General features: G+C 42.8%; 1 protein-coding gene across 4 annotated transcripts in view; it reads left to right on the forward strand.

Annotated features, from left to right (window-relative positions):
- The window catches only part of ELP4 (elongator acetyltransferase complex subunit 4), a 527,861-nt gene that overhangs the window by 218,626 nt on the left and 283,360 nt on the right, over window positions 1–25,875 (forward strand). For all 4 annotated transcript variants that reach the window (XM_073576300.1, XM_073576302.1, XM_073576301.1 and 1 more), the window contains exon 6: window positions 16,806–16,890. In XM_073576300.1, the coding sequence (XP_073432401.1) occupies window positions 16,806–16,890 (85 nt within the window). The remainder of the gene's footprint in view (window positions 1–16,805; window positions 16,891–25,875) is intronic.

Below are 25,875 nucleotides of genomic sequence, written 5' to 3' on the forward strand. Positions count from 1 at the left end.
TAGCCGCTGGGGTCCGAGCTGCGCTGGAGATTAGTTGGACAGGTGGATCACCAGTGGTTCCTGTCCGCCTGTTCCTATGGAGTGACCGTTCTCTCTCTGCATATGTTGTTAGGGCTAGACCTATGACCTATGCGGGGAGAAGCTGCTGTGGCCTCCCGGTCAGACTAGCCTTCTGTGCGGATCAGTCCCTTCTGGGTTTTGAACTGTTATACTTTGAAACACCGCAGCGTTAAAGTGTTAAACATATATGTGTAGAATCGTGCAGCCACTTTCTTGTACATACTGCTCGTGGACCGGTCAGGTTCCCTTTAATTCAGGGGTAAACAGATACTTTTACAGAGGTTTGTAAGTACTGGTATAAGTATGTATAAAAAGCCGAGTAATATTGAAAAGCAGGAGAGCCTTCTCGGCACTTTTACTTGTCCGTCCTGCCTTTTTACGTATGTGTGTCTGGACGTGTGGGGGCAATTTCGTAAGCTTTCCTGCCAGCTAAAGCAAACAAGGTTAGTGCTAAGTATTTACCTTCTTCTTCTTAATGCAAACAGCCTGGAAAGAGCTGTCAGGCAACACTGCAGGCAACGTAGGACGTGGTCAAAGGTCGCAGCGATTCTGATCATCCTGTCTGTTAGACCTTTTCTGGTCAGCAAATAAAGCAATCTGTACACCTTTGGGAGATGGAGAAGGATTTTATTTTTACAGTAAATAACATTAAGCCTGTTACCTGCACTTACAGATAAACCTTCTGTACATATCCCAGAAACCTCCTTATCACCTTCCCCTTTTCCTATGTTTTTTTTTGTTTTAAATATATCACTGGAAAAATACTAAAATAATCCTACTTTTTTTGCCAGTGGAAAGATTGCCATGTATTGTGGTTTACTTCTTTTCATTTTGTGTTTGAGTGATAAAAGGACATACAGTTGTGGCCAAAAGTATTGACACTCCTGCAATTCTGTCAGATAATACTCAGTTTCTTCCTGAAAATGATTGCAAGCACTAATTCTTTGGTATTATTATCTTCATTTAATTTGTCTTAAATGAAAAAACACAAAAGAGAATGAAGCAAAAAGCAAAACATTGATCATTTCACACAAAACTCCAAAAATGGGTCAGACAAAAGTATTGGCACCCTCAGCCTAATACTTGGTTGCACAACCTTTAGCCAAAATAACTGCGACCAACCGCTTCCGGTAACCATCAATGAGTTTCTTACAATGCTCTGCTGGAATTTTAGACCATTCTTCTTTGGCAAACTGCTCCAGGTCCCTAATATTTGAAGGGTGCCTTCTCCAAACTGCCATTTTTAGATCTCTCCACAGGTGTTCTATGGGATTCAGGTCTGGACTCATTGCTGGCCACCTTAGACGTCTCCAGTGCTTTCTCTCAAACCATTTTCTAGTGCTTTTTGAAGTGTGTTTTGGGTCATTGCCCTGCTGGAAGACCCATGACCTCTGAGGGAGACCCAGCTTTCTCACACTGGGCCCTACATTATGCTGCAAAATTTGTTGGTAGTCTTCAGACTTCATAATGCCATGCACACGGTCAAGCAGTCCAGTGCCAGAGGCAGCAAAGCAACCCCAAAACATCAGGGAACCTCCGCCATGTTTGACTGTAGGGACCGTGTTCTTTTCTTTGAATGCCTCTTTTTTCTCCTGTAAACTCTTATGTTGATGCCTTTGCCCAAAAAGCTCTACTTTTGTCTCATCTGACCAGAGAACGTTCTTCCAAAACGTTTTAGGCTTTTTCAGGTAAGTTTTGGCAAACTCCAGCCTGGCTTTTTTATGTCTCGGGGTAATAAGTGGGGTCTTCCTGGGTCTCCTACCATGCAGTCCCTTTTCATTCAGACGCCGACGGATAGTACGGGTTGACACTGTTGTACCCTTGGACTGCAGGGCAGCTTGAACTTGTTTGGATGTTAGTCAAGGTTCTTTATCCAACATCCGCACAATCTTGCGTTGAAATCTCTTGTCAATTTTTCTTTTCCGCCCACATCTAGGGAGGTTAGCCACAGTGCCATGGGCTTTAAACTTCTTGATGACACTGCGCACGGTAGACACAGGAACATTCAGCTCTTTGGAGATGGACTTGTAGCCTTGAGATTGCTCATGCTTCCTCACAATTTGGTTTCTCAAGTCCTCAGACAGTTCTTTGGTCTTCTTTCTTTTCTCCATGCTCAATGTGGTACACACAAGGACACTGGACTGAGGTTTAGTCAACTTTAATCCATGTCAACTGGCTGCAAGTGTGATTTAGTTATTGCCAACACCTGTTAGGTGCCACAGGTAAGTTACAGGTGCTGTTAATTACACAAATTAGAGAAGCATCACATGATTTTTCGAACAGTGCCAATACTTTTGTCCACCCTCTTTTTTATGTTTGGTGTGGAATTATATCCAATTTGGCTTTAGGACAATTCTTTTTGTGTTTTTTCATTTAAGACAAATTAAATGAAGATAATAATACCAAAGAATTTGTGTTTGCAATCATTTTCAGGAAGAAACTGAGTATTATCTGACAGAATTGCAGGGGTGTCAATACTTTTGGCCACAACTGTAATAAATAATTGTGACCTGTGAATCAGAGTAACCGTACCTCATCCACATTTTTTTTTTTTAATATTCTTGGTTTTAACTATTTGAATCGGCCCATTTGTTCAATACATTAAAATGCGCAATAAAATGTGAGTAAACCCACATTTACTGCTCCTATCCAGCCCTCCGTATTATTCCATATACAGGTGCTTCTCACAAAATTAGAATATCATCAAAAAGTTAATTTATTTCAGTTCTTCAATACAAAAAGTGAAACTCATATATTATATAGAGTCATTACAAACACTCTATGATCTATTTCTAGTGTTTATTTCTGCTAATGTTGATGATTATGGCTTACAGCCAATGAAAAGCCAAAAGTCATTATTTCAGTAAATTAGAATACTTTATAACACCATTAAATGAACATCAAATCCAAAATAATAATTTCAAGTGTCACTGTGCAATGACTCAACCCGTCTGTCCCACCGGTAGTGTAAATTACCCCGAAACAGAAACAGCACTATGCAAACTCATAATAAAATATATATTTTATTGAGACATATTAAAACAATGTACTGATGAAACCTTTGTTGTATGACACAAAAGGCTAAATACATCCTAATGCGTGGCCTTTGTGAGGATAGAGTGACCCAGTAATACTTAACAATGATCAACTAAATAGAGCAAAACGTTAAATTGCTGAGGTTTCATCAGTACATTGTTTTAATATGTCTCAATAAAATATATATTTTATTATGAGTTTGCATAGTTCTGTTTCGGGGTAATTTACACTACCGGTGGGACAGACGGGTTGAGTCAGTTACTTTATAACACCAGCTTGAAAAAATGATCTTAAAATACGAAATGTTGGCCTACTGAAATGTATGCTCAGTAAATGCACTCAATACTTGGTCGGGGCTCCTTATGCATCAATTACTGCATCAATGATGATATTGTAATTTTGTGAGATGCACCTGTATATGGCGCAATAAATGGCTTCTTTTAGCCTAATATTTTCTTCAAGCAAACTTCTACCTCCAGACTCGGTGTAAAAAAAGCAAAAAAGGCCATATTCACATTGCTTTTTTTGAGGACTTTTCAAGAGTTGTGTTCTCTGCATCCTTTTTATTGGACAGTTCCTAGTTTGGAGAGGGTTTTTTCAGGATCCTCTTCAATTAACTATCCTTTTTTCCACCAGGCGTTTTTGAAAACCTCTTCAGGTGGTTCAGGTTTTTGAGGAAGATTTGGAGATGATACACTTACAACTTTTACTGGCTGTGGGCTCTGCAATATTGAATTCATTGCTGTCCAAAAACGCATGCAAAAAGGAAAAAATTGTTTTTTACACATTGGAAACGCAGCAAAATCCTTGTTTTTGCAGCAGCATTTGTCCTGTCAAGAGATGCAGAAATGGTACAGAAATTTCTGCATCCAAATACTCAACGTATTCACATAGCCTAAATAAGCCACAGCAGCCAGTGTGAAAATTGGAAGATTTCTGTTTTTTATTTTGAATGTTAGCTTTGGTATGTACAAAATAACCTGCTAAAAATAGGTATTAAAAATACATTTAACATGAAAAACTTGATTTAAACAATGGGTCACTTTTGATGGAGCCTGCGAAATGCTGCTGGCAACCTATGACGGCGGCATTTACAATGCGCCGGTGGAGGCGTGTCATTCTGTGCATCTATTGGCGCTCCCATGACGTGATCGCGGTGCGCCGAAGGGTTGCCATGTTTGCTAGGGATCTTCCGAAAACCGTTCTGTCATTACTGTATTTTTGTGAAAGCCAGCCTTGGCTTGTGTTTATTGGAGAATAATAATAATAATACTTTATTTTTTATATAGCGCTAACATATTCCGCAGCGCTTTACAGTTTGCACATATTTTCATCACTGTCCCTGATGGGGCTCACAATCTAAATTCCCTATCAGTATGTTTTTTGGAGTGTGGGAGGAAACCGGAGTGCCCGGAGGAAACCCACGCAAACACGGGGAGAACATACAAACTCCTTGCAGATGTTGTCCTTGGTGGGACTCGAACCCAGGACTCAGCTAACCACTGAGCCACCGTGCTGCCCAATGTGGTTTTTCCTGTGTACATAGCACAAGTGATCGAATGATCCCAGATTTAAGTCTCCTAAGGGGACGAACAAATACAGTGAAAAGTAAAAAAAAAAAAAAAAAAAAAATGTTTTTAAAAATATAAAAGTTCAAATCACCACCTTTTCCCACCATTAAAAATTAAGAAATAAAAGAAACTCACATATTTGGTATGTCTGCATTCGTAAAAGTCTAATCTATCAAAATACAAAATAAATGAATCCAATCGGAAAACGTTGTAACGAAAAAAAGTCAAAATACCAGAATTGAAGACTTTCAGCTGCCACAACACCAAAAAACAGTGCAATTACAGGTGATCAGAACATGGTATCTCCCCCAAAATGACATCAATCAAAACATCAGCTTGGGGCACAATAGAAAAAAGTCCTCACACAACTCATATCCTGAAAATTGAAAATGTTACGGCTTTCTGACTTATTTTTCACCACTTAAAATCTATGCATTTTTGGTATCTGCGTAATATCGCTGACCTGGCGAATCATATTGGCAGGTCATTTTTACAGTAACAAGATCGTTGCAAATATCAGAATCCAAAAAACAATTGCGGAATTGCACTTTTTTTGCCATTTCAGTAATAATTGAAGAGATATGGCATCATCGCCATCATGCTTTCTTGCACAGGAGCTCCTTATATAATTAAATTTTTTATTTGAGCCTTATGTCTACTACAAGTACACATTTTTAATTGCTCCTTAGTGTAAAATAGTATGTAGTGTAAGTTACAGTAGCCCCTCTAACAAGGTGTATTGGGAATAACTTGACCACTCAACTCTGTAGCCTCCATTATCTTCAAGTGACACTTCCAACCTTTTTCCCCTTGTTTAGAAAAAAACAGACAATGTGACAAAAGCAAAATTAACCTGAATGACCTGGGCTTGCTGTTTAGGTAGCATGACAATAGATTGCTAATGAATCTATCATAATAGATAAGGGGAGCAAATGACCCTGCAGGGAGAGAGCCTGAAGTGGAGCTACCGCCTGGGGAGTGACAAGGCAGATGTCCTCTCACTTGTGCATACATCGGAGAACTACACCGTCTGCTAATACTGCTAAGAAACAAGGTGACTTGATCTTTAGCTATTGTGGCTGCTTGACCGTAAATGTGAAATAGGAACTGTGTCTTATGTTTTGCCATTATATCAATTGACATATTAGCTTAATAAGGCACCTGGTTCTCCCATATCATAAGATATCCCTTATTTTTCTGTTAAAGTGCAGCCAAACCATTTGGGCTTAGAAAAACTTCTTAAGAATTCTCATAGATATTTTAGTTCTAGAAAATCTGATTTTATGTCTGAGCGGGTGCATAAGCTATGTAAACATGGTACATCTTTGGGATTGGCGCATTGCACGAGCGGTGCGGTTCTCTTGTTTAGAGAACCATCTGTAACTGCATAATGTTCACTCATTGACCTCAGTGATAAGAGTATGCTGTGAGGTCCTAAGCTTCCATTAGTGGGGGATGTAAGGAGCCCGAGTTTTATTATTTAACTGCACAGTTGCCCTTACACTTTAGAGCAATAGTTCAGTAAATATTATTTATTTATAGAGCACCATTGATTCCATGGTTCTGTACATGAGAAGGGGTTACATCCAAAATACAAATATCACTTACAGTAGACATACTAACAATTATAGACCAGTATAGAGGGAAGAGGGCCCTGCCCTTGTGGGCTTACATTCTGTGGGCTGATGGGGAAGGAGACAGTAGGTTATTGGTTGCAGCAGCTTTGGTGGTGTTGAGGTGGCAACGTGGTCATTGCAGGTTGTAAGCTTTCTTAAAGAGATGGGTTTTCAGGTTCCATCTGAAGGAACCAAATGTGGTGGATAATGGGACTTGTTGGGGCACAGAATTCCAGAGGATGGGGAATATTTTGGAGAAATCTTGGAGGCAATTGTGCGAGGAACGAATAAGTGTGGAGGAGAGAAGGAGGTCTTGAGAGGACTGGAGATTACATGAGGGAAGATAACGGGAGATTAGTTCGGATATGTAAGGAGGAGAAAGGTTATGGATGGTTTCGTAGAACAGTGTTAGTAGTTTGAACTGGATACGCTGGGGAATTGGGAGCCAATCAAGGGATTTGCAAAGTGGAGAAGTAGAGGGGAGAGAGATGAACTAGTCAGGCAGCTGAGTTAAACATGGACTGGAGAGGTGCAGGAGAATTTGCATGTAGGCCACAGGAGGATGTTACAGTAATCGAGGTGGGAGTTGATGAGAGCATGCACAAGCATTTTAGTAGAATGAGGGTTGAGCAAAGAACAGATTCTGGAAATATATTTGAGCTTGAGGCGGCAAGAGGTGGCGAGACCTTGGATGTGCAGTTTTGAAGGACAGGGCAGAGTCAAGGGTTCCTCCAAATCAACGGATTTCCAGTACAGGGGAAAGCGTGATGTCATTTCTTGTGATGGATAGACCAGGTTGGGAAGATACGTGAGATGGAGGAAAGATAATGAGTTCAGATTTGTCCATATTGAGCTTGAGGAAGCAAAAAGAGAAGGAGAATATGGCTGATAGACACTCCGGGATTTTGGACAGCAGAGTAGTGACATCTTGGCCGGAAAGGTAGATCTGAGTGTCATCAGCGTACAGATGTTACTGGATTCCATAGGATTTAATAATTTGTCCTAAGCCAAGGGTATAGATAGAGTAGGGGTCCTAGGACAGAGCCTTGGGGGACTCCAACAGAAAAAGGGCGAGATGAGGAGGTAGTGTGGGCGTGGGAGATGTGAAATGTGCGATTAGAAAGATATGAGTAGATCCAGGATAATGCAAGGTCTTTGACGCCAAAGGAAGAGCGAATGTGTAGTAAGAGGTATTGGTCAACTGTGTCAAAGGCAGAGGACAGGTCTAGAAGGATGAGTATAGAGATTTGTCTGTTGGCTTTGCCTATAAGTAAGTCGTGAGAAATTTTGGTTAGAGCAGTTTCAGTGGAATTGTGGGGACAGAAGCCAGATTGCAGGTTGTTGAAGAGAGAGGTAAGCCCCCGTTACACACTGCGATATCGCTAGCAATATCGCTGTAAAGTCACCGATTTTGTGACGTTGCAGCGATATTGCTAGCGATATTGCTGCATGTGATACTTACCTCCGACCGGCTCCCCCGCTGGTTATCGCTGATCGCGCGAGAAGCTCCTGGACCATTCCTCGTCGGCCACTTCCTGCGGCGCTTCCTGTGGCGCCGACGAGCAGCGCGTGGAGCCGGGCGGGAGGACGCAGGATCGCCTGGTGTGACAGGTAAGTAGCGACCCCCGTCCCCAGCGATGTCGCTAGTGAGATCTGCCTGTGTGGCAGCTCACTAGCGACCACCTAGCGATTCACCAGCGATCCTGACCACGTCATATCGCTGGTCGGGATCGCTGGTGAGTCGCTAGGTGTAACAGTACCCTTAGACAAGAGGTGGGAGGAAAGTTCAGCGTAAACATGCTGCTCAATCAGTTTGTAAGCAAATGGGTGCAGCGATATGGGGCGATAGTTGGACAAAACGGTTGGGTTGAGGTATGACTTTTTGATGATAGAAAAATATATCAAGTGGGCACCATCATTATATTAATGGAGAAAATAGTATATATGGGATCACTAAATGCATGTGGCCTGTACCAGAACAATAAAGAGAAAGAACATGCATGTAATTAAGATCACCACACCAAATAACGGGAAATATATCAAAATAAATTTATTCTCACACCACTTTGGCTGCCTGACTGCTTCCCATATGACGGGGTGACTGTGCCCTTACCCTGACTGACTGACCTGCGGTGATATACAGTATTAGTCCACCTCATTCTATCTAGGCCAGTGATGTCTCCTTATCAGGGTTTCTTTCTATATCAAGGATAGAGGAGCCTGGGACCCAGCATGAATAATCTTCTGTGGGTTAACAACATTTAATGTTCCCATCTTTCCTCATTATGGTGTAAAATTCATTGGCATCCTGTGGGGTTATATCAGCAGCATGTTTATATGACATATGGTTTACATATTATACTTATATTACCGGCCAGTGGTTGTTTAATGTCTTGTATTGACTCTTGGGGACTATGTTTGTCCTGATTCAATGCATTTTTTAAGTGTTTTTAATTGTGTGTTTTTTTTTGGTTGTGTATACAATAAAATTTATTTTGGTATATTTCCCGTTATTTAGTGTGATCCTAATTACATGCGTGTTCTTTCTCTTTATTGTTCTGTCTTTTTGTTGATAGGCGTGATTGTGGCACGTTTGAAAGCAGAAGGCAAGGTACCAGACGTTAGTGGTAGGTTGAAGAGCTGGGTTAGGAATGAGATAAGTGTGGTGGTGAGGTTGGAGACGAGATGGCATGGAGTCACATGCACAAGTGGTGAGGTGTGATTTGGAGACGAGACAAGTAAGATCTCCTTCAGTTATTTTTGAGAGGGAGGTTATGGGGTTAGGGCATTGGTCTGGTAAACAAAGGGGTTGTTGTGGTCGAATAATGAAGACTTGCCTTGTTTGGTTGATTTTATTTTTGAAGTTTGTGGTAAAGTACGTAGCAGAGATGAGGAGGTTGGAGGGGGCAGTGGAAGGCTCAGGAGGGAGTTAAAAGTTTTGAATAACTGTTTGTGGTTGCAGGCTAAGGAAGATATGAGGATTTTGAGGTAAGCCTGCTTATCAGAGGTGAGATCTGATTTGAATGCAAGTTTTGCTTGTTTGAATGCAGTGACGTCATCTTGCGAATGTGTTTTCTTCCATTGCAGCTCCGCAATCCTGGGCACTTGTCAAAGCTTTTTGGTGAGGCTATTGTGCCAGGGTTGTCTATTGATTGGTTGCACTGAGAGGGGCGACCCCGTCAGTAGCTGATGCGAGAGTGGCATTGTAGAAAGCAGTGGCAGTGTCTGTGTCATGGAGTGAAGATATGGATGTCAGTGGTAGAATAGAGTCGCAGAGTGCGTGTCTAGATGTGCGAGGTTTCTGCGGGGGGTGTGCTAGTTGCTGTACATGGGTGACAAGTGTTATGAATGAGTCACCGTAGGAGGCAAAAACAGAAATACTAGCTAAGTCCAGAAGACCAGAGAAGTTGGCAGCTATCGGATTGCAGACCCCTGAACCTAACAACAACAACTAGCAGTAGCCGTGGGGGGTTCCTACGGTGCCCTAGACCCCTCGATCACAGCCGGAGAACTACATAGCCTAAAGACAGAAAGGGAAATCTAAACTGCCCCAGAGCAGACCCCAAAGCAATAGGCAGCCCCCAACATATAATGACGGTGAAGCAAGATGAAACACTCACACAGATAGAAAGATAGGCTGAGCAAATGATGGGGCCCAAGCTAACTAAATAGGACAGAATAGAAAAGCTACTGTCAGCAATCCGCCAAAACCCTCTCAAAACCAAGAGCCAACAGACTGATAAGGAAAAAAGCCCTGAAGACGCTAGGCTTCAAAAGACTATATCAGTACTCAGGTATTTTCTGAAGACAGAGCAAAAAGGAATTCAGCGCACCCAGCAGGGAAAGGCAGAATCCAGAAAAACAAGGCAAAACAAAACCAAAATACAAATGCAAAAAGAGCGGAAAACTTAGCTTTTGAGGAGCAGGAATCAGACTGGTCTCCAAGAATCCCTCAGAGTAAGCACCCGCAAGGCAGAAGGGCGTCGGCTGTCTTATATCCAGTCAGCAATTCCAGTCACCCAGTCATCATCATTCTGCTCAGGTGCTTTGTAATCAGCCTCACTACCTTCCTTCACCAGAAGAGGGAGTTCTTCAGACCTCAATGGTGAAGGGGAAAATGAACTCACAACAGACATGTAAGGAGGACATTGATGAGAATGTGAGTAGATAGTGATCACAAAGGGGGAAAGGGGAGGTTGTGAGTTTAAATAGGGAGAAGATAAGGTCTAACTTATGTCCGTCTGTGAAGGTGGTTGAGGAGGACCGCTGAATAAGTCCAAAAGATGAAGTAAGCGACAGGAGTTTGAAGACTGCTGACTGGCAGGTGTCGTGGGGATGTTAAAGTGAAGAAGCCAGGTGGAGAAATGAGACATGATCAATTAAGGCAGTGGCTGGTCATGGAGGTCGGTATATGACATCCACTTGGAGGTTGGAGGCTGACTAGATGCGGACAGAGTGGAGATCAGAAGAAGGGAGGGTAAAGGTGAGATTGGGTTGAAGGTGCAGTTGGTAGAAAGGGGAAGACCAATTCCTCCACCATGTCTGTTGCCAGGGCGAGGAGTGTGGGTAAAGTGGAGGCCGTCGTAACACAGCGCAGTATGGGAGGCAGTGTCGGAGGATGTCAGCCATGTTTCTGTGAGGCCCAGGAAGGAAAAATTGTGAGAGATAAAGAGGTCGTGAATCACATGGAGATTATTGCAGACGGAACAGGCATTCCAGAGAAATGGAGCAAGTGGGTGAGTGTCAGGGGCACGGGTTTTACATAAGAGAGATTGCGGTAGTTCATATTATATAGGGTTCGATAGGTGGGGGAATTAATAGGAAGCATCATCTGTGGGGTTCTAGGATTGGGAGATATGTCGGCAGCAGTGAGGAGAAGCAGAGAGAGGGAGAGCAGGTGGGAGAAGGAGAGATAGGCCAGCCTGTTTTATGTTTTAGTAGGAGAAATTTGAGATTGAGAATTAGGTCGGCAGAAGAGGTCAAGTGGGGAGGTAAGGAGGTGGTAGAAGGAGATATAATTATTTTATGTATGTCTGGACCTCCTTACTCACAGCTGAAGAAGAATCGGACATGTTGAACGACAACTTTCTCACCTCTGGTTCTGAGAAGAAATAGGCCTCTGGAGAGATGTCTGTCAGCGAGTCATTCCCTCCTTATGAAAATTGCATGCATGATTGACTGAATCAAGCATACACGTGTATGGGAGTAGCAGCTGGCCTATAGCTATTGAAAGTGTAGGGGCACCCTGAATTTATCTACAGGACACTGTATTATCACATTACAATAATATGATATAAAATTATACAGGAACCAAATTTCATGTCAAGTATGCTTTAATTTCTGGAAAAAGATTTAAATAACCAACATATAAGATTTTTTTCCAGTAATGGCAAGTCTTTCAACATCATTTTGGTTTCCAGTGTGCAGTTGTCAATCTTCTTTGTTTGGTACATCGATATGGATGAGATGTACCAAGCTGACAGCTGCCCAGTGCCAGTTGTACATTCCTTATTGGAATGCGGTGACAGAAACCATAAAGGAATGACCTTTTCAGAATTACCTTTGCAGGTGAACATTGGGCCTGATTCTAATTCTGGCTTAAAATGCCTTGAAATATAGCAAGATTTTTGTGCGATTTGATGTTACTCAAAAATGTTGCCACTTTTTCCTTTTTTCGGTCTGTCACAGCTGGATTCACCAAACTGGACGAAGCTGCAGATGGACAGGGTGTGACAAAGCCTGCCCACAAATTTGTCAAGTTCTCCGCCACTTTAGCATCTGCTAGCTGAATCTCTCTTCCGTTTATTCTTCTACAGTACCTGGAAGGACTTTTGACTGCAACATTTCTAATAAAAGTCATGTCATCTTGGATGTTGTGCACAACAACATCAGGTTAGCAGATACTGATAAGTCGCCTATGGTTTATTTTTACCTAATATGCGCTGGTGTTTTCCTCTTTTGTGTTTTATCCACCTCCATCAAAGAGCACTCATCATGGAATCTGGTCACTGATACCCACCACCTTAGCAGAAGAGGTCATCAGCTGTGGTCATGTACAATCTTCACGGTTATACCTTAAATCCTGCAATTTGGACAGCCTTGCAATAAACATATGAAGTACCTACTATGACCTACCTTGAAAGTAATTGTCTACTGAAGGATGCACAATAGCTGCATATTGGTTCAGGTGAAGCCTGAAAGGGCAGTGTATGCAAAACACTTGCAGATAAGGTAAGGTAGAAATAGGACACAATGAGGGCCTATAATAAGTTGCTGATAAGAGTCAACAATCCACCAATCTGCATCTGTTTTTCAGTGTAATTAATCTACTCTGTACATCCCTCTCTGCAATCTGCAAATACTCTTACCTCCCCCTAAGTGAAGCCCGTAAACATGGTCGTATGTACTTATACTTTCTCTACTTTTCATAGTTTCCAGATACATTTGGTTGAAGCAGCTTAGGCAACAGTTCCTAATGGAGTTCACCTCCTGATAATAACCCTATTTGTCATATCTTTGATAAACTAACCTTTCACGAATGCTTGGAAACTGTATCAATAAGGAAGTTGAAGTCTCGCGTGTCGCTTGGTTACTCTCTTGCCAACTTATGTGTTATCAGTTACTAGTATGCTCGGCTAAAGGATAAAAGTTAATTAGCTTAAAAACCATTGTTAAGTAGGAGATGTTTAGTTGTAAAGTGGCCTACTAAATGGGACATAGCACACTGGAACTGATATGCATTTTCTCCTGTGTCCAAAGCATCTGGAAATTTTGAAAGAGTCTCTCAGCTTTTAGTAATCATGAACTATGAATTGGTTAACTCGTTCTTTCTGTTCTCCTTGGGGAAGAGAAGACTTTGGGCTTTGTTTAATAAAAGGTCACCTGTATTTAGTTTTCTATTTTATATTTTTTTATTTATTTTTTTAACATACTTACATTTGTTTAAAAAAGTCTGGAGTCCATCATCTTTTCCCCACCAGTTCTACATTCTCTCTTGCTACATTATTTATAACCAACAATGACATTTGTTATGAGAAAAAAGCATCCAGCCATTTTTTAAAATCTGTTAGTGTCTGCCCTTACCATAGTGCCTGGCGTTACCATAGTGTCTGCCGTTACCATAGTGTCTGCCAATACTATAGTGTCTGCCCTTACTATAGGGTCTGCCCTTAGTATAGTGTCTACTGTTACCATAGTATGTGCCCTTACTATGTGTCTGCTTTTATCATACTGTCTGCCCTTACTATAGTGTCTGACCTTACTGTAGTGTCTGCCCTTACGATAGTGTCTGCCCTTACTATAGTGTCCGCCTTTATCATAGTGTCTGCCCTTACTATAGTGTCTGACCTTACTATAGTGTCTGCCCTTACGATAGTGTCTGCCCTTACTATAGTGTCCGCCTTTATCATAGTGTCTGCCCTTACGATAGTGTCTGCCATTACCTTAGTTAATTTCAGAATTTGCTTTTTTCCACACTATTTTTCAAAAATAAAGTTTGTCTCAACGGGATCTGACACTTTTTTGTTGGTACATATACAACTCTTATACTGAACTATATTACAACTGTAATATAGTTCAGTATGAGAGTTGTATATATACCAACAAAAAAGTGTCAGATCCCGTTGAGACAAACTACAAACCTCAGAATACGTCAGCAATATGGCGCAATATGCCGCACCATGTGGCAGCACATTCATTGCCTATGACACTGGGCCACTTCGGGGAAAAACAAGGGCATTGCGAACTTGCTTATTTTTACGTGATAGTTGAATAGGTGATGCTTTGTAAGTTTTGCAACATTTCTCATAAGGGATTATCATACCAATTAATATTAATTGACTTAAATTAAAACTTTCCAATTGTAATAATTTAAAAGAAAATTGATAATGCTCTAATATGTAGATATTCCTGTTGCATACTTGTCATGGAGCCCCCTGGTGTGTTTTTTGATTCCCTTCCTCATGTGTCCAGTGGTGGTCACACACGCCCAGGAGCTTCGTATGCGATCAGCAAAGTTGTTCTTACAACTATAATAGTGGCACCAGGGACCGGATGTCTGATGGCCGAGGCCTCTTTGCCATACAGGACAGGTATTGGAGCTATTCATAGAGTACGTTGTGTTAGAACTTGTGTCTTTGCGTTGTAGATCTTGGTTGTGGTTTTAGCTCCACATTGTGGAGCCTAGTAAGAATGAGAACGATGTGTGTAGACATTACAGCACGTTCATTTATCATTCGGGTCTCCTCTCAGCAGTGGCAAACTGTAGACTCAGAGGTATAATGATCAGGTGTACTTGGGGTAGCAGCTCATTAACCATGTGTTAATTATCTGTGATTACTATTTTAATGCAATGGCGGTTTCATTACGTGCTCCATTGTGAGATGGGTTTGATCTAATTAAGTCATCCCAGTTTCCAACGCCTTCACCTATAACCCTTTCTTTTCTGCTGCACCCAAAGCACAAGCCTCCACTCCCTCCGCAGGGACATCTCTATTGAATTGATAAACAAGTCAGCATCTCATTTGCAAACATCCCAGTATTGGCTATTGATGACTTTAACCTTCACATCCAAGAGTTATACCTTATTAACGCCGACGGAGAAACAAAATCAAATCAATTAATATTTAAATTTTTTTTCCAGAAACTCATTATCTGTGTTGCCTATTTTTTTTCTTTCATAAATGTCTTAAAGTGGCGAGGGGGGGAACATTTTGATACATTTTGTGTCTAATATGGTGCTATATTTTCGGCATTCTGCTGATGGCATCAAGGAGAGAAGATATAGCCGCTATGACTGAGGGTAACGTCTCTACGTCTGTCTTATTTCACAAAGAATAACTTTTTTTGTCTGATCACTTGTGATACCCTTCATATTAGTGAAGGGCGGGGGTCTTAGCTTTTGAACCTCCACTGATCAAAACATCTGCAAGTAGTTTATGTTCTCTATGTGTTTATATAAAGTTATATGATGGGCTGGTTTTAGTGGACCTCCATAGAATGGGTGGGAGGAGGTCCACCTACCTCCATCTGCAGTGTTCTTACAGGACCTGTGTGAAGTCAGGTTCATGTGATCAGTCACATGATGGAGGAGTCACAACGTCTGGGCTTAAATGGCTGACTGCCAAAGCTTCCAGTGTTCAGGAGGTGCCTGAAGAGAGAGCACTCCAGGAATGTGTTTGCTAATCTGAACCGTGGACATTACTGCCTGTTAGCGGGCTGAACCCCGCTAGGAAAAGGACTGTTTCTTTTTCTTTCTTTGTTTTGCCCAGAGGGCCGTGTTTATGTTCCAAAGCTTGGTGTATGCTGTCTATAATAAACCAAGCATTTTCTTAAAGAGACAGTGTTCCGGTTATACCTCTGTGTCTAGCCGAGAGAGCCTCTCTACCACACATAATTAAATGGCATTTTATTTCTTGAAATAAGTATTTGATAACCTACCGATCAGCAAGAATTCTGGCTCTCACAGACCTGTTGGTTTTTCTTTAAGAAGCCTTCCTACTCTACACTCATTACCTGTATTAATTGTACTTGTTTGAACTTGTTACCTGTATAATAGACATTTGTCCACACACTTTATCAATCGCACTCCAACATCTCCACCAGCTGTCTATGGACACCAGGGACAAATTGTAGACCTGCACAAGGCTGGGATGGGCTACAGGACAATAGGCAAACAACTTGGTGAGAAGGCGACAACTGTTGGCACAATTATTAGAAAAGGGAAGAAACACAAGATGACTGTCAATCTTCCTCGCCCTGAAACCTGAAAGATCTGGAGAAGATCTGTACGGAGGAGTGGTCCAAAATCCTGGCTGCTGTGTGTGCAAACTTGGTCAAGAACTACAGGAAACGTCTGACCTCTGTAGTTGCAAACAAAGGTTTTTGTACCAAATGTTAAGTTCTGTTTTTCTATTGTATCAAATACTTATTTCATGCAATAAAATGCAAATTAACTATGTAAAAATTATGTATCGTGATTTTCTGGATTTTTTTGTACCTAGTATAAAAGTTAAAGTTAACTTTGAAAATCGGCAGTGTGTCAAATACCTTTTTCCTTCCTCTCTCTAAGTATGGAAAATAAATAGCTGATGAATTAATGCAGTGTTCCCCAGTGGATGTCCTCCAGAGCCACCCACAGATGTTTTCAGGATTTCCTTAGTACTGCGTCGGTTCATTCTGTCATCTGTGCATTACTGAACAATCCCTGACGACATGGTCAGTCGGTGGCTCTTGAAGACAGGCGTTGGGGAACACTGCATTTCAGCATTGCGTCAACAAGAGCTCCACACAGTAGCCCTCGGTGGCAGCCAGATTGGTGCACTTTAGTCTGATGGCTGTATTTGGACTAACATAAAACAATGATGCTCTGTTATGTACCCCCACCAACTTTCCAAACCTATGTTTTCCCAGAAGGATTAACATATTTACCTAAAATTGCTTTATTTCTCATACTTCTTTTCTAAAGATTGTACTTGCTGTAAATGGTCATCTTCAGAACACAATGTCTTTTTTTCCACTACAGTGAGATGTCCTGTGACTACATCCAGCTTCTCCAGTCTATTCAGAGCGCGGTTCACCAAGGAAGCTTTGATGGATCCAATCCCCAGGTATCAATCCTCTTTACTATCCGCCATAGTCACATAACTAATTGTATTGTAGGAATTCTCAGGGGTCGGTCTCAAAAAATACGGAGCAGTAAGTGAGCGGTTACCAGGCACTGATAATGTAGTCAGGGGATGAAGGCCAAGTGGTGGACATGTTAATGTGTAACATGTTCTGTGTGGACATGACATGACAGTGTGGGCTGAATATATATGGGTGGTACCTAAAGACCCTTACGAGCTAAACAACTATAATAAGGTTCTAGATTATTATGAACTCTTACAGATTGTAAATTAATTGTCATCAGTTGGCAGCTTCTCATTTCGTACTATGGGGACCAAGACTACTCATAAAATGGTAACGCTATGAAACCGTGTCACATTACCAATATTATAATTTTTCCTTTACCCATTTGCAAGGACTTTGGACTTCCTTTAGTGAAAAATTTCAGTTTAAATGGACTTTTTGTAGCTATTATTATTTATTATTATAGCACCATTTATTTCATGGCACTTTACAGGGGAAAAGGGTATACCTAATAAAAACGAGTACAATAATCTTAAACGATACAAGTCACAACTGGTACATGAGGAGAGCGGGTCGTGCCCGCGAGGGCTCTCAATCTGCAAGGGATGGGTGATGATACAGTAGGTGAGGGTAGAGCTGGTCATACAGTGGTTTGGTGGTTACTGCAGGTTGTAGGCTTGTCAGAAGAGGTAGGTCTTCAGATTCCTTTTGAAGGTTTCCACGATAGGCAAGAGTCTGATATGTTAGGGTAGAGAGTTCCAAAGTAGGGGGGTATGCTCGGGATAAATCTTTTATGCAATTTGTGGGAAGAGGAGACCTTGTGATGATTGGAGGTTGCGTGCTGTTGCCGTATTTTTTCGGACTATAAGATGCCAAGGACCATAAGACACACCTAGGTTTTTGAGGCGGAAATTAGAAAAACAAAATTTATGCAAAAAATGTGGTCAATTCTGTACTTAATATCCCTATCCTAGTATATATGGTCCTCTCATTCCCATCCTGGTATGCATGACCCCCTCATCCCTATCCTGGTATACATGGCCCCCTCATCCCTATCCTTGTATACATGGCCCCCTCATCCCTATCTTGGTATGCATGGCCCCTCTCATTCCCATCCTGGTGTGCATGGCCCCCTCATCCCCATCCTCGTGTTCATGGACCCACTCATCCCTATCCTGGCATGCATGGCCCCCTCATCCCCATCCTGGTGCGCATGGGTTCCCTCATCGATATCCTGTTATGCATGGCCCCTCTCATCCCCATCCTGGTGTGTATGGCCCCCTTATCCTGGTATGCATGACCCCCTCATCCCTAGCCTGGTAGGCATGACCCCCTTGTCCCTAGCCTGGTAAGCATGTCCCCCTTTTCCCTAGCATGGTAGGCATGTCCCCCTTTTCCCTAGCCTGGTAGGCATGGCTCCCTCATCCCTAACCTGGAGGGAATTGTCCCCTTCATCTTTATCCTGGTACTAGATGGAGGCTCCATGCTATCGCATCGGGAGGGTGGTAATGTCACGATGGGGGCAGGCTTTGCAGCGTTGAGAATCTCTCCCCCATGTGCTCACCCACCTATCCACTCTCTCTTTCTCCATGTGCTGACTTCTCCCATCTGTGCTCTCTTCTTTGACCTGTCTACCTCATGTGCTATCCCCCTTGTCTGCTGTCTCTCTCCTTCCTGTGCTGTGTTCTCCCCTCATGTGCTGTCCCGTTTGAGCTGTCTTCCCCCTGTGCTCTGTCTCTCTCATCCCTTTGTCAGACCGTATACAGAACATACCACAGCTCCTGGCTAGGGGAGGAAGCAAAAGATAATACTGACATTACAGTAGGAGATCGCAGAGGATACATTTTGTGAGGTAAAATATTGTTTAAAAACAGTCAGTGAAATATTTTACCTCACAAAATGAATCCTCTGTGTTTCCATGCTGTAATGTCAGTATTGTCTTTTTGCTTCCTCCCCTGCCCAGGAGCTGAGGTATGCTCCGTACACGGTCAGACACAGACAATTTTTTAAATGAACTTTCGTTCGTGGGAAAACCCCTTTAATGTGACCAGCTTCCTCTGTCTGGAGACATGTCGCACATCTGCCGCCGGGATCAGCCGAATGATTCACTGCGCCTGCTCGGAAATCGCGCAGGCGCAGTGCGATGGTGTTCCGCTAGTGGTACCGTGCAAGAGGCTGTGTGAGTGAGTGTGTGTGTGGTGCGTGCGGCGTACAGCGCGTGTGTGTGTGTGGTTCGACGATGTTCCGCTGGTGGTAACATGTAATAGGTTGGTACCAGCAGCAGTTTTCATATTGAGACACCCATCACTTGGGTGTCCCAATATGGCGGTCGGTGAACTTCCTCTGCTTGGAATTCTGGGATACGGTGACATCTGGACAGAACAGGAAATTAAAACATTACAATGCAATTATATAAATAGATGATTGGCCCCCATCCTGGTATGTAGGGCTCCATCAAAAAAACATAAAAAACCCCAAAACATTACACTTGCCTTCCAGCTCTACATCGCAGCGTCTTTTTCCAGTGCAAGCAGCTGCTTTATGCTGGTAAACAGCGCATGTTAGGGACGTCATGCGCTGCTTACAAGCCGAAGGACACCTGCCAGAATACTCGCTGCTCCCCATGTTGGGACTATGTGTGTGGAGGGCAGTGAGTATTCATTGCTCTTCTTTAGTAGCTAGTGCAAGAAAAAAAAAAAAGTGTTCAGCTCACCCTTTGTACTTCCATGTTGCTTTCAAGCACAGGCCACAGCTCTGTCAGGCAGTAGACAAAATATGGAAAAGACGGTCCAGCTCAAAAGGGTAAAATCCAAAATATTTTATTTAGATATCCATAAAATAGTTATACAAAAAATGCATATACCCGACCTGAGAACCGGAGGGAAGGTTGAGGAGAGGTTGCTTTAATAAGGCATGTGAATTTTTGTTGTTGTTCTAGGACGGTTGTATCTGAGTTCTTTATGGTACTCCAGGCTGACTGGTTTTGGCATTAGCGCCTGTATATCACCCCAAATCATGTGAACGTCACTCAAAGTTTAATAAAAGCGATAACTTTGTAATTTTATTGTTAGTTTAGTTTTTTTTTTTTTAAATAAGTGATCACTTATACAGTCATATGTAAAAGTTTGGGCACCCCTATTAATGTTAACCTTTTTTCTTTATAACAATTTTGGTTTTTGCAACAGCTATTTCAGTTTCATATATCTAATAACTGATGGACTCAGTTATATTTCTGGATTCAAATGAGGTTTATTGTACTAACAGAAAATGTGCAATCTGCATTTAAACAAAATTTGACCGGTGCAAAAGTATGGGCACCCTTATCATTTTCTTGATTTGAACACTCCTAACTACTTTTTACTGACTTCCTGAAGCACTAAATTGGTTTTGTAACCTCATTGAGCTTTGAACTTCATAGCCAGGTGTATCAAATCATGAGAAAAGTTATTTAAGGTGGCCACTTGCAAGTAGTTCTCCTATTTGATTCTCCTATGAAGAGTGGCATCATGGGCTCCTCAAAACAACTCTCAAATGATCTGAAAACAAAGATTATTCAACATAGCTTTTCAGGGGAAGGATACAAAAAGTTGTCTCAGAGATTTAACCTGTCAGTTTCCACTGTGAGGAACATAGTAAGGAAATGGAAGAACACAGGTACAGTTCTTGTTAAGCCCAGAAGTGGCAGGCCAAGAAAAATATCAGAAAGGCAGAGAAGAAGAATGGTGAGAACAGTCAAGGACAATCCACAGACCACCTCCAAAGACCTGCAGCATCATCTTGCTGCAGATGGTGTCACTGTGCATCGGTCAACAATACAGCGCACTTTGCACAAGGAGAAGCTGTATGGGAGAATGATGCGAAAGAAGCCGTTTCTGCAAGCACTCCACAAACAGAGTTGCCTGAGGTATGCAAAAGCACATTTGGACAAGCCAGTTACATTTTGGAAGAAGGTCCTGTGAACTGATGAAACAAAGATTGAGTTGTTTGGTCATACAAAAAGGCGTTATGCATGCGCTGTATTGTTGACCGATGCACAGTGACACCATCTGCAGCAAGATGATGCTGCCGGTCTTTGGAGGTGGTCTGTGGATTGTCCTTGACTGTTCTCACCATTCTTCTTCTCTGCCTTTCTGATATTTTTCTTGGCCTGCCACTTCTGGGCTTAACAAGAACTGTACCTGTGTTCTTCCATTTCCTTACTATGTTCCTCACAGTGGAAACTGACAGGTTAAATCTCTGAGACAACTTTTTGTATCCTTCCCCTGAAAAGCTATGTTGAATAATCTTTGTTTTCAGATCATTTGAGAGTTGTTTTGAGGAGCCCATGATGCCACTCTTCATAGGAGAATCAAATAGGAGAACTACTTGCAAGTGGCCACCTTAAATATCTTTTCTTTTGATTTGATACACCTGGCTATGAAGTTCAAAGCTCAATGAGGTTACAAAACCAATTTAGTGCTTCAGGAAGTCAGTAAAAAGTAGTTAGGAGTGTTCAAATCAAGAAAATGATAAGGGTGCCCATACTTTTGCACCGGTCAAATTTTGCTTAAATGCAGATTGCACATTTTCTGTTAGTACAATAAACCTCATTTGAATCCAGAAATATAACTGAGTCCATCAGTTATTAAATATATGAAACTGAAATAGCTGTTGCAAAAACCAAAATTGTTATAAAGAAAAAAGGTTAACATTAATAGGGGTGCCCAAACTTTTACATATGACTGTATATTGTCGTGTTATTCAGCCATATGCGTACATTGTGTGGCTACTACAAGCCCAGCATGGTCTGGTCACTTCTAGGTCAGGGTACCTGCAGTCTGACGTGTTGGTTACTCAGCCATAATAACAGTATTTTGCCTCTTATTTTGACTATTTATAGGGTTTTTGGTGCCTTTACTTTGGTTTTCCTCGTGTTTTCTTCTTTGGGTTGTTTTTTTTTCTTTTATTTTTCATTTTTTTTTCTTCGGAAGCAGTGTGGAATATCTGAGCTCATTTAGCTTGCTGCTCAGGTTTCAGTCTGCAGAGACTCGTGGGCAACGCATGCTTTGCCTTTGGTGGCAGTGCCCCTCCGGAGAAGTAAATTGGTCCCTGACAGGAACCTCTCCCCACTTGCTGCTGTAACGATGGTAACAGGCATGTCATAACACTTTCCACAGTACATCGTGCAGAATTTTGCCTTTTCTGTCGGATGACAGGTCATCTTAAATTCAGGACATGTTGCTAGATGTACAGTGTAAGGGAAAAACATGGCAATAGCTGCACCCTTCATTAGACAGGCGCCGCGTCTATTTGCTGTGGTGACTTGCAGACGTTGGTTCTTTAGCTGGTGATGTTTGCAGCATTTTTACGTCTGATCTTTTTAGCACCTTTAGGCTATGTGCACACGTAGCGGAACAGTCGCGGAAGTTACCGTGAGAATTCCGGATTTCCATTCCGTGGGAAAATCGCATTTTAAATTCCCGCGATTTTCCCGCGGAAAAACTAGCGATTTGCAAGCGCACTCTCCCCTCTTCCGGATCATGGGTACCATCCACAAATGTTATGCTTACTTTTCGCATGGTGGGCACAGCCACATGCGGGAAGTAAGCGGAACAATGCATTCCTATGGGTGCGGGATCGCCGCCATTCTGCTAAATTAATGAGCATGCTGCGTTTTTTACCGCGAAGCGATTCCGCTGCGGAAAAAAACGCAGCATTAGCACAGCATTGCGGAATCCCATAGGATTGCATAGGATGCTTAATTTTCGCGTTTTCGCGGCAAAATCGCGCGTTTAAAACCGCCGTGGAAAAACCGCGACGTGTGCACATAGCCTTAAGGTACATTTTATACATGGGATTACCTATAATATGCAGATACAGTGCAGTTGGCAGTGACCAGTATGAATGATGCACAAGGCTTTCTTCACACTTTTTGGGAGTGTTTTTTGGCTTGAAAAATATGTAAAACCTCCATGCTTATAGCATGTTTTGATGCAATTTTTGAAACATATTGGTAGCGTATAATTGTACAATTATACAGAAAAGTGTTAATAAAGGGCTGTGCAGTAGAGGCACTCGTCACTTCTTGAGTTCGATGCATCTTCTCAGTGGTGTGCATTTCCTTGCGCCTCTTCAGAATTGCTACTCCAGTGATGGACTACAGTAACATATCTGGTGTAAAAAATACCACCGCTATTGATGAATTTGACTGGCAGGGTTTTGCCATACCCCGTCCTGGTCTGGCTACTCACCTTCACTGCCCATTTTATTGGAGGTGCCCAATACTGGCATGAAATTCCTAATATTGCAAAAAAAAAATAAAATTTCAGCTCTTCAAAGTGTTTTACGTAAACACTTTGCTGAAACGGGCCCATGTGTTTTAGAACCACTGAAGAAAAAAAGTCTACTCCTATGCACCACTTGGTGGTCTGTCTAATCATGGCGCAACTCCCCACATTATTGCCAGATGATTACTGAAACACGTCCAAGACACCATACGTTCTCCAGTGTATCTCTTTACTGGTTACTGCATATAAAAGGTAGAAAGTGCAGACAACGTTTCAGCCACATGGGGCCTTTTTCAAGCCAACTATATACATTAAGAGATGTGAACAAATTTTACACCTCTTACTGTATTTGACTTTAAAAAGGCCCTTTTTGGCTGAAACATTGTCTGCACTTTTGTATGCACATTTCTTACTATATTTGGCTTGAAAAAAGCCCTATGTGGCCAAAACCTTGCCTATACTTTTTTACTTTTAGTATGCAGTAATCAATAAAGAGATTCCTTGGAGGAGACTGTCTAGAGTAAGGGTTATCAAACTTCTTTTTAAACAGGGAGCCAGTTCACTGTCCCTCGGACCATTGGAGGGTCAGAATATAGTTTAAAAAAGCTATGAACAAATTCCTATGCACACTGCACATATCTTATTTTGAAGTAAAAACAAAACAAAACAGGAACAAATACAATATACAAAATACAGCGCTACAAAAACAATATACCAGCAATAAAATTGCCCACACAGACATACAGACGGCACTGCCCATCAATGCAGCCTGATCAGTGCCCATCAATGCAGTCTGATCACTGCCCATCAATGCAGCCTGATCACTGCCCATCAATGCAGCCTGATCAGCGCCCATCAATGCAGCCTGATCAGCGCCCATCAATGCAGCCTGATCACTGCCCATCAATGCAGTCTGATCAGTGCCCATCAATGCAGACTGATCAGTGCCCATCAATTCAGCCTGATCACTGCCCATCAATTCAGCCTGATCAGCGCCCATCAATGCAGTCTGATCACTGCCCATCAATGCAGACTGATAAGTGCCCATCAATGCAGCCTGATCAGTGCGCATCAATGCAGCCTGATCAGTGCCCATCAATGCAGCCTGATCAGTGCCCATCAATGCGGCCTGATCACTGCCCATCAATGCGGACTGATCACTGCCCATCAATGCGGTCTGATCAGTGCCCATCAATGCGGCCTGATCAGTGCCCATCAATGCGGCCTGATCAGTGCCCATCAATGCAACCTGATCAGTGCCCATCAATGCAGCCTGATCAGTGCCCATCAATGCAGCCTGATCAGTGCCCATCAATGCAGCCTGATCAGTGCCCATCAATGTAGCCTGATCAGTGCCCATCAATGCAGCCTGATCAGTGCCCATCAATGCCCATCAATGCAGTCTGATCAGTGCCCATCAATGCAGACTGATCAGTGCCCATCAATGCAGTCTGATCAGTGCCCATCATTGCAGCCTGATCAGTGCCCATCAATGCAGCCTGATCAGCGCCCATCAATGCAGTCTGATCAGTGCCCATCAATTCAGCCTGATCACTGCCCATCAATGCAGCCTGATCAGCGCCCATCAATGCAGCCTGATCAGTGCCCATCAATGCAACCTGATCACTGCCCATCAATGCAGCCTGATCACTGCCCATCAATGCAGACTGATAAGTGCCCATCAATGCAGCCTGATAAGTGCGCATCAATGCAGCCTGATCAGTGCGCATCAATGCAGCCTGATCAGTGCCCATCAATGCAGCCTGATCAGTGCGCATCAATGCAGCCTGATCAGTGCGCATCAATGCAGCCTGATCAGTGCCCATCAATGCAGACTGATCAGCGCCCATCAATGCAGCCTGATCAGCGCCCATCAATGCAGCCTGATCAGTGCACATCAATGCAGCCTGAACAGTGCCCATCAATGCAGTCTGATCAGTGCCCATCAATGCAGACTGATCAGTGCCCATCAATGCAGTCTGATCAGTGCCCATCATTGCAGCCTGATCAGTGCCCATCAATGCAGCCTGATCAGTGCCCATCAATGCAGCCTGATCAGTGCCCATCAATGCAGCCTGATCAGTGCCCATCAATGCAGCCTGATCAGTGCCCATCAATGCAGTCTGATCAGTGCCCATCAATGCAGCCTTGCCGGTCCATATTATTTTAGCCTCGCCAGTGCCCATACTGGTGGAACTCCGCTTTTACCTCAGGCTCAGACTGGTGGGGTGTGAGAGTCCCCAATAGGCATGTAAATGTCCCCAATAGGCAGCATAGTCCCCAAAAGGCAGCATAGGTCCCCAATAGGCAGGTAAATGTCCCCAATAGGCAGCTACATGTCCCCAATAGGCATGATAGACTGGACCAGGCGTTAAACAAGAAAAAAATACCTATGTCCCCCTCTGCTCTGAAGAGGTGCCCGATCGACTCCGTCTTCTTCTGGCACAGGCGGTGTGATGTCATCAGGCCGCACAGGCGGTGTGTTGACAATCACTACGTCTGTGCTGCATACAGAGGGCAAGTCTTCTGGAGAGGCAGCGCATCGTCTTCTCTGGCCGCCTCATTGTTCTGCCTACGATTACAGGGCCCGCCAGCATAGAACTGTAGTGAAGTTCAACGTCGGCCGGGCACAGGGGGCGATGTAGCTGAGGTAGGAGGAACAGCTGCTCGGGGCCCCTTGAGACAGGCCAGATAAAT

This window comes from Dendrobates tinctorius, unplaced genomic scaffold (assembly GCF_039654945.1).
Source record: "Dendrobates tinctorius isolate UK_male_01 unplaced genomic scaffold, ASM3965494v1 ptg000048l, whole genome shotgun sequence".
NCBI classification, from domain to species: Eukaryota; Metazoa; Chordata; class Amphibia; order Anura; family Dendrobatidae; genus Dendrobates; species Dendrobates tinctorius.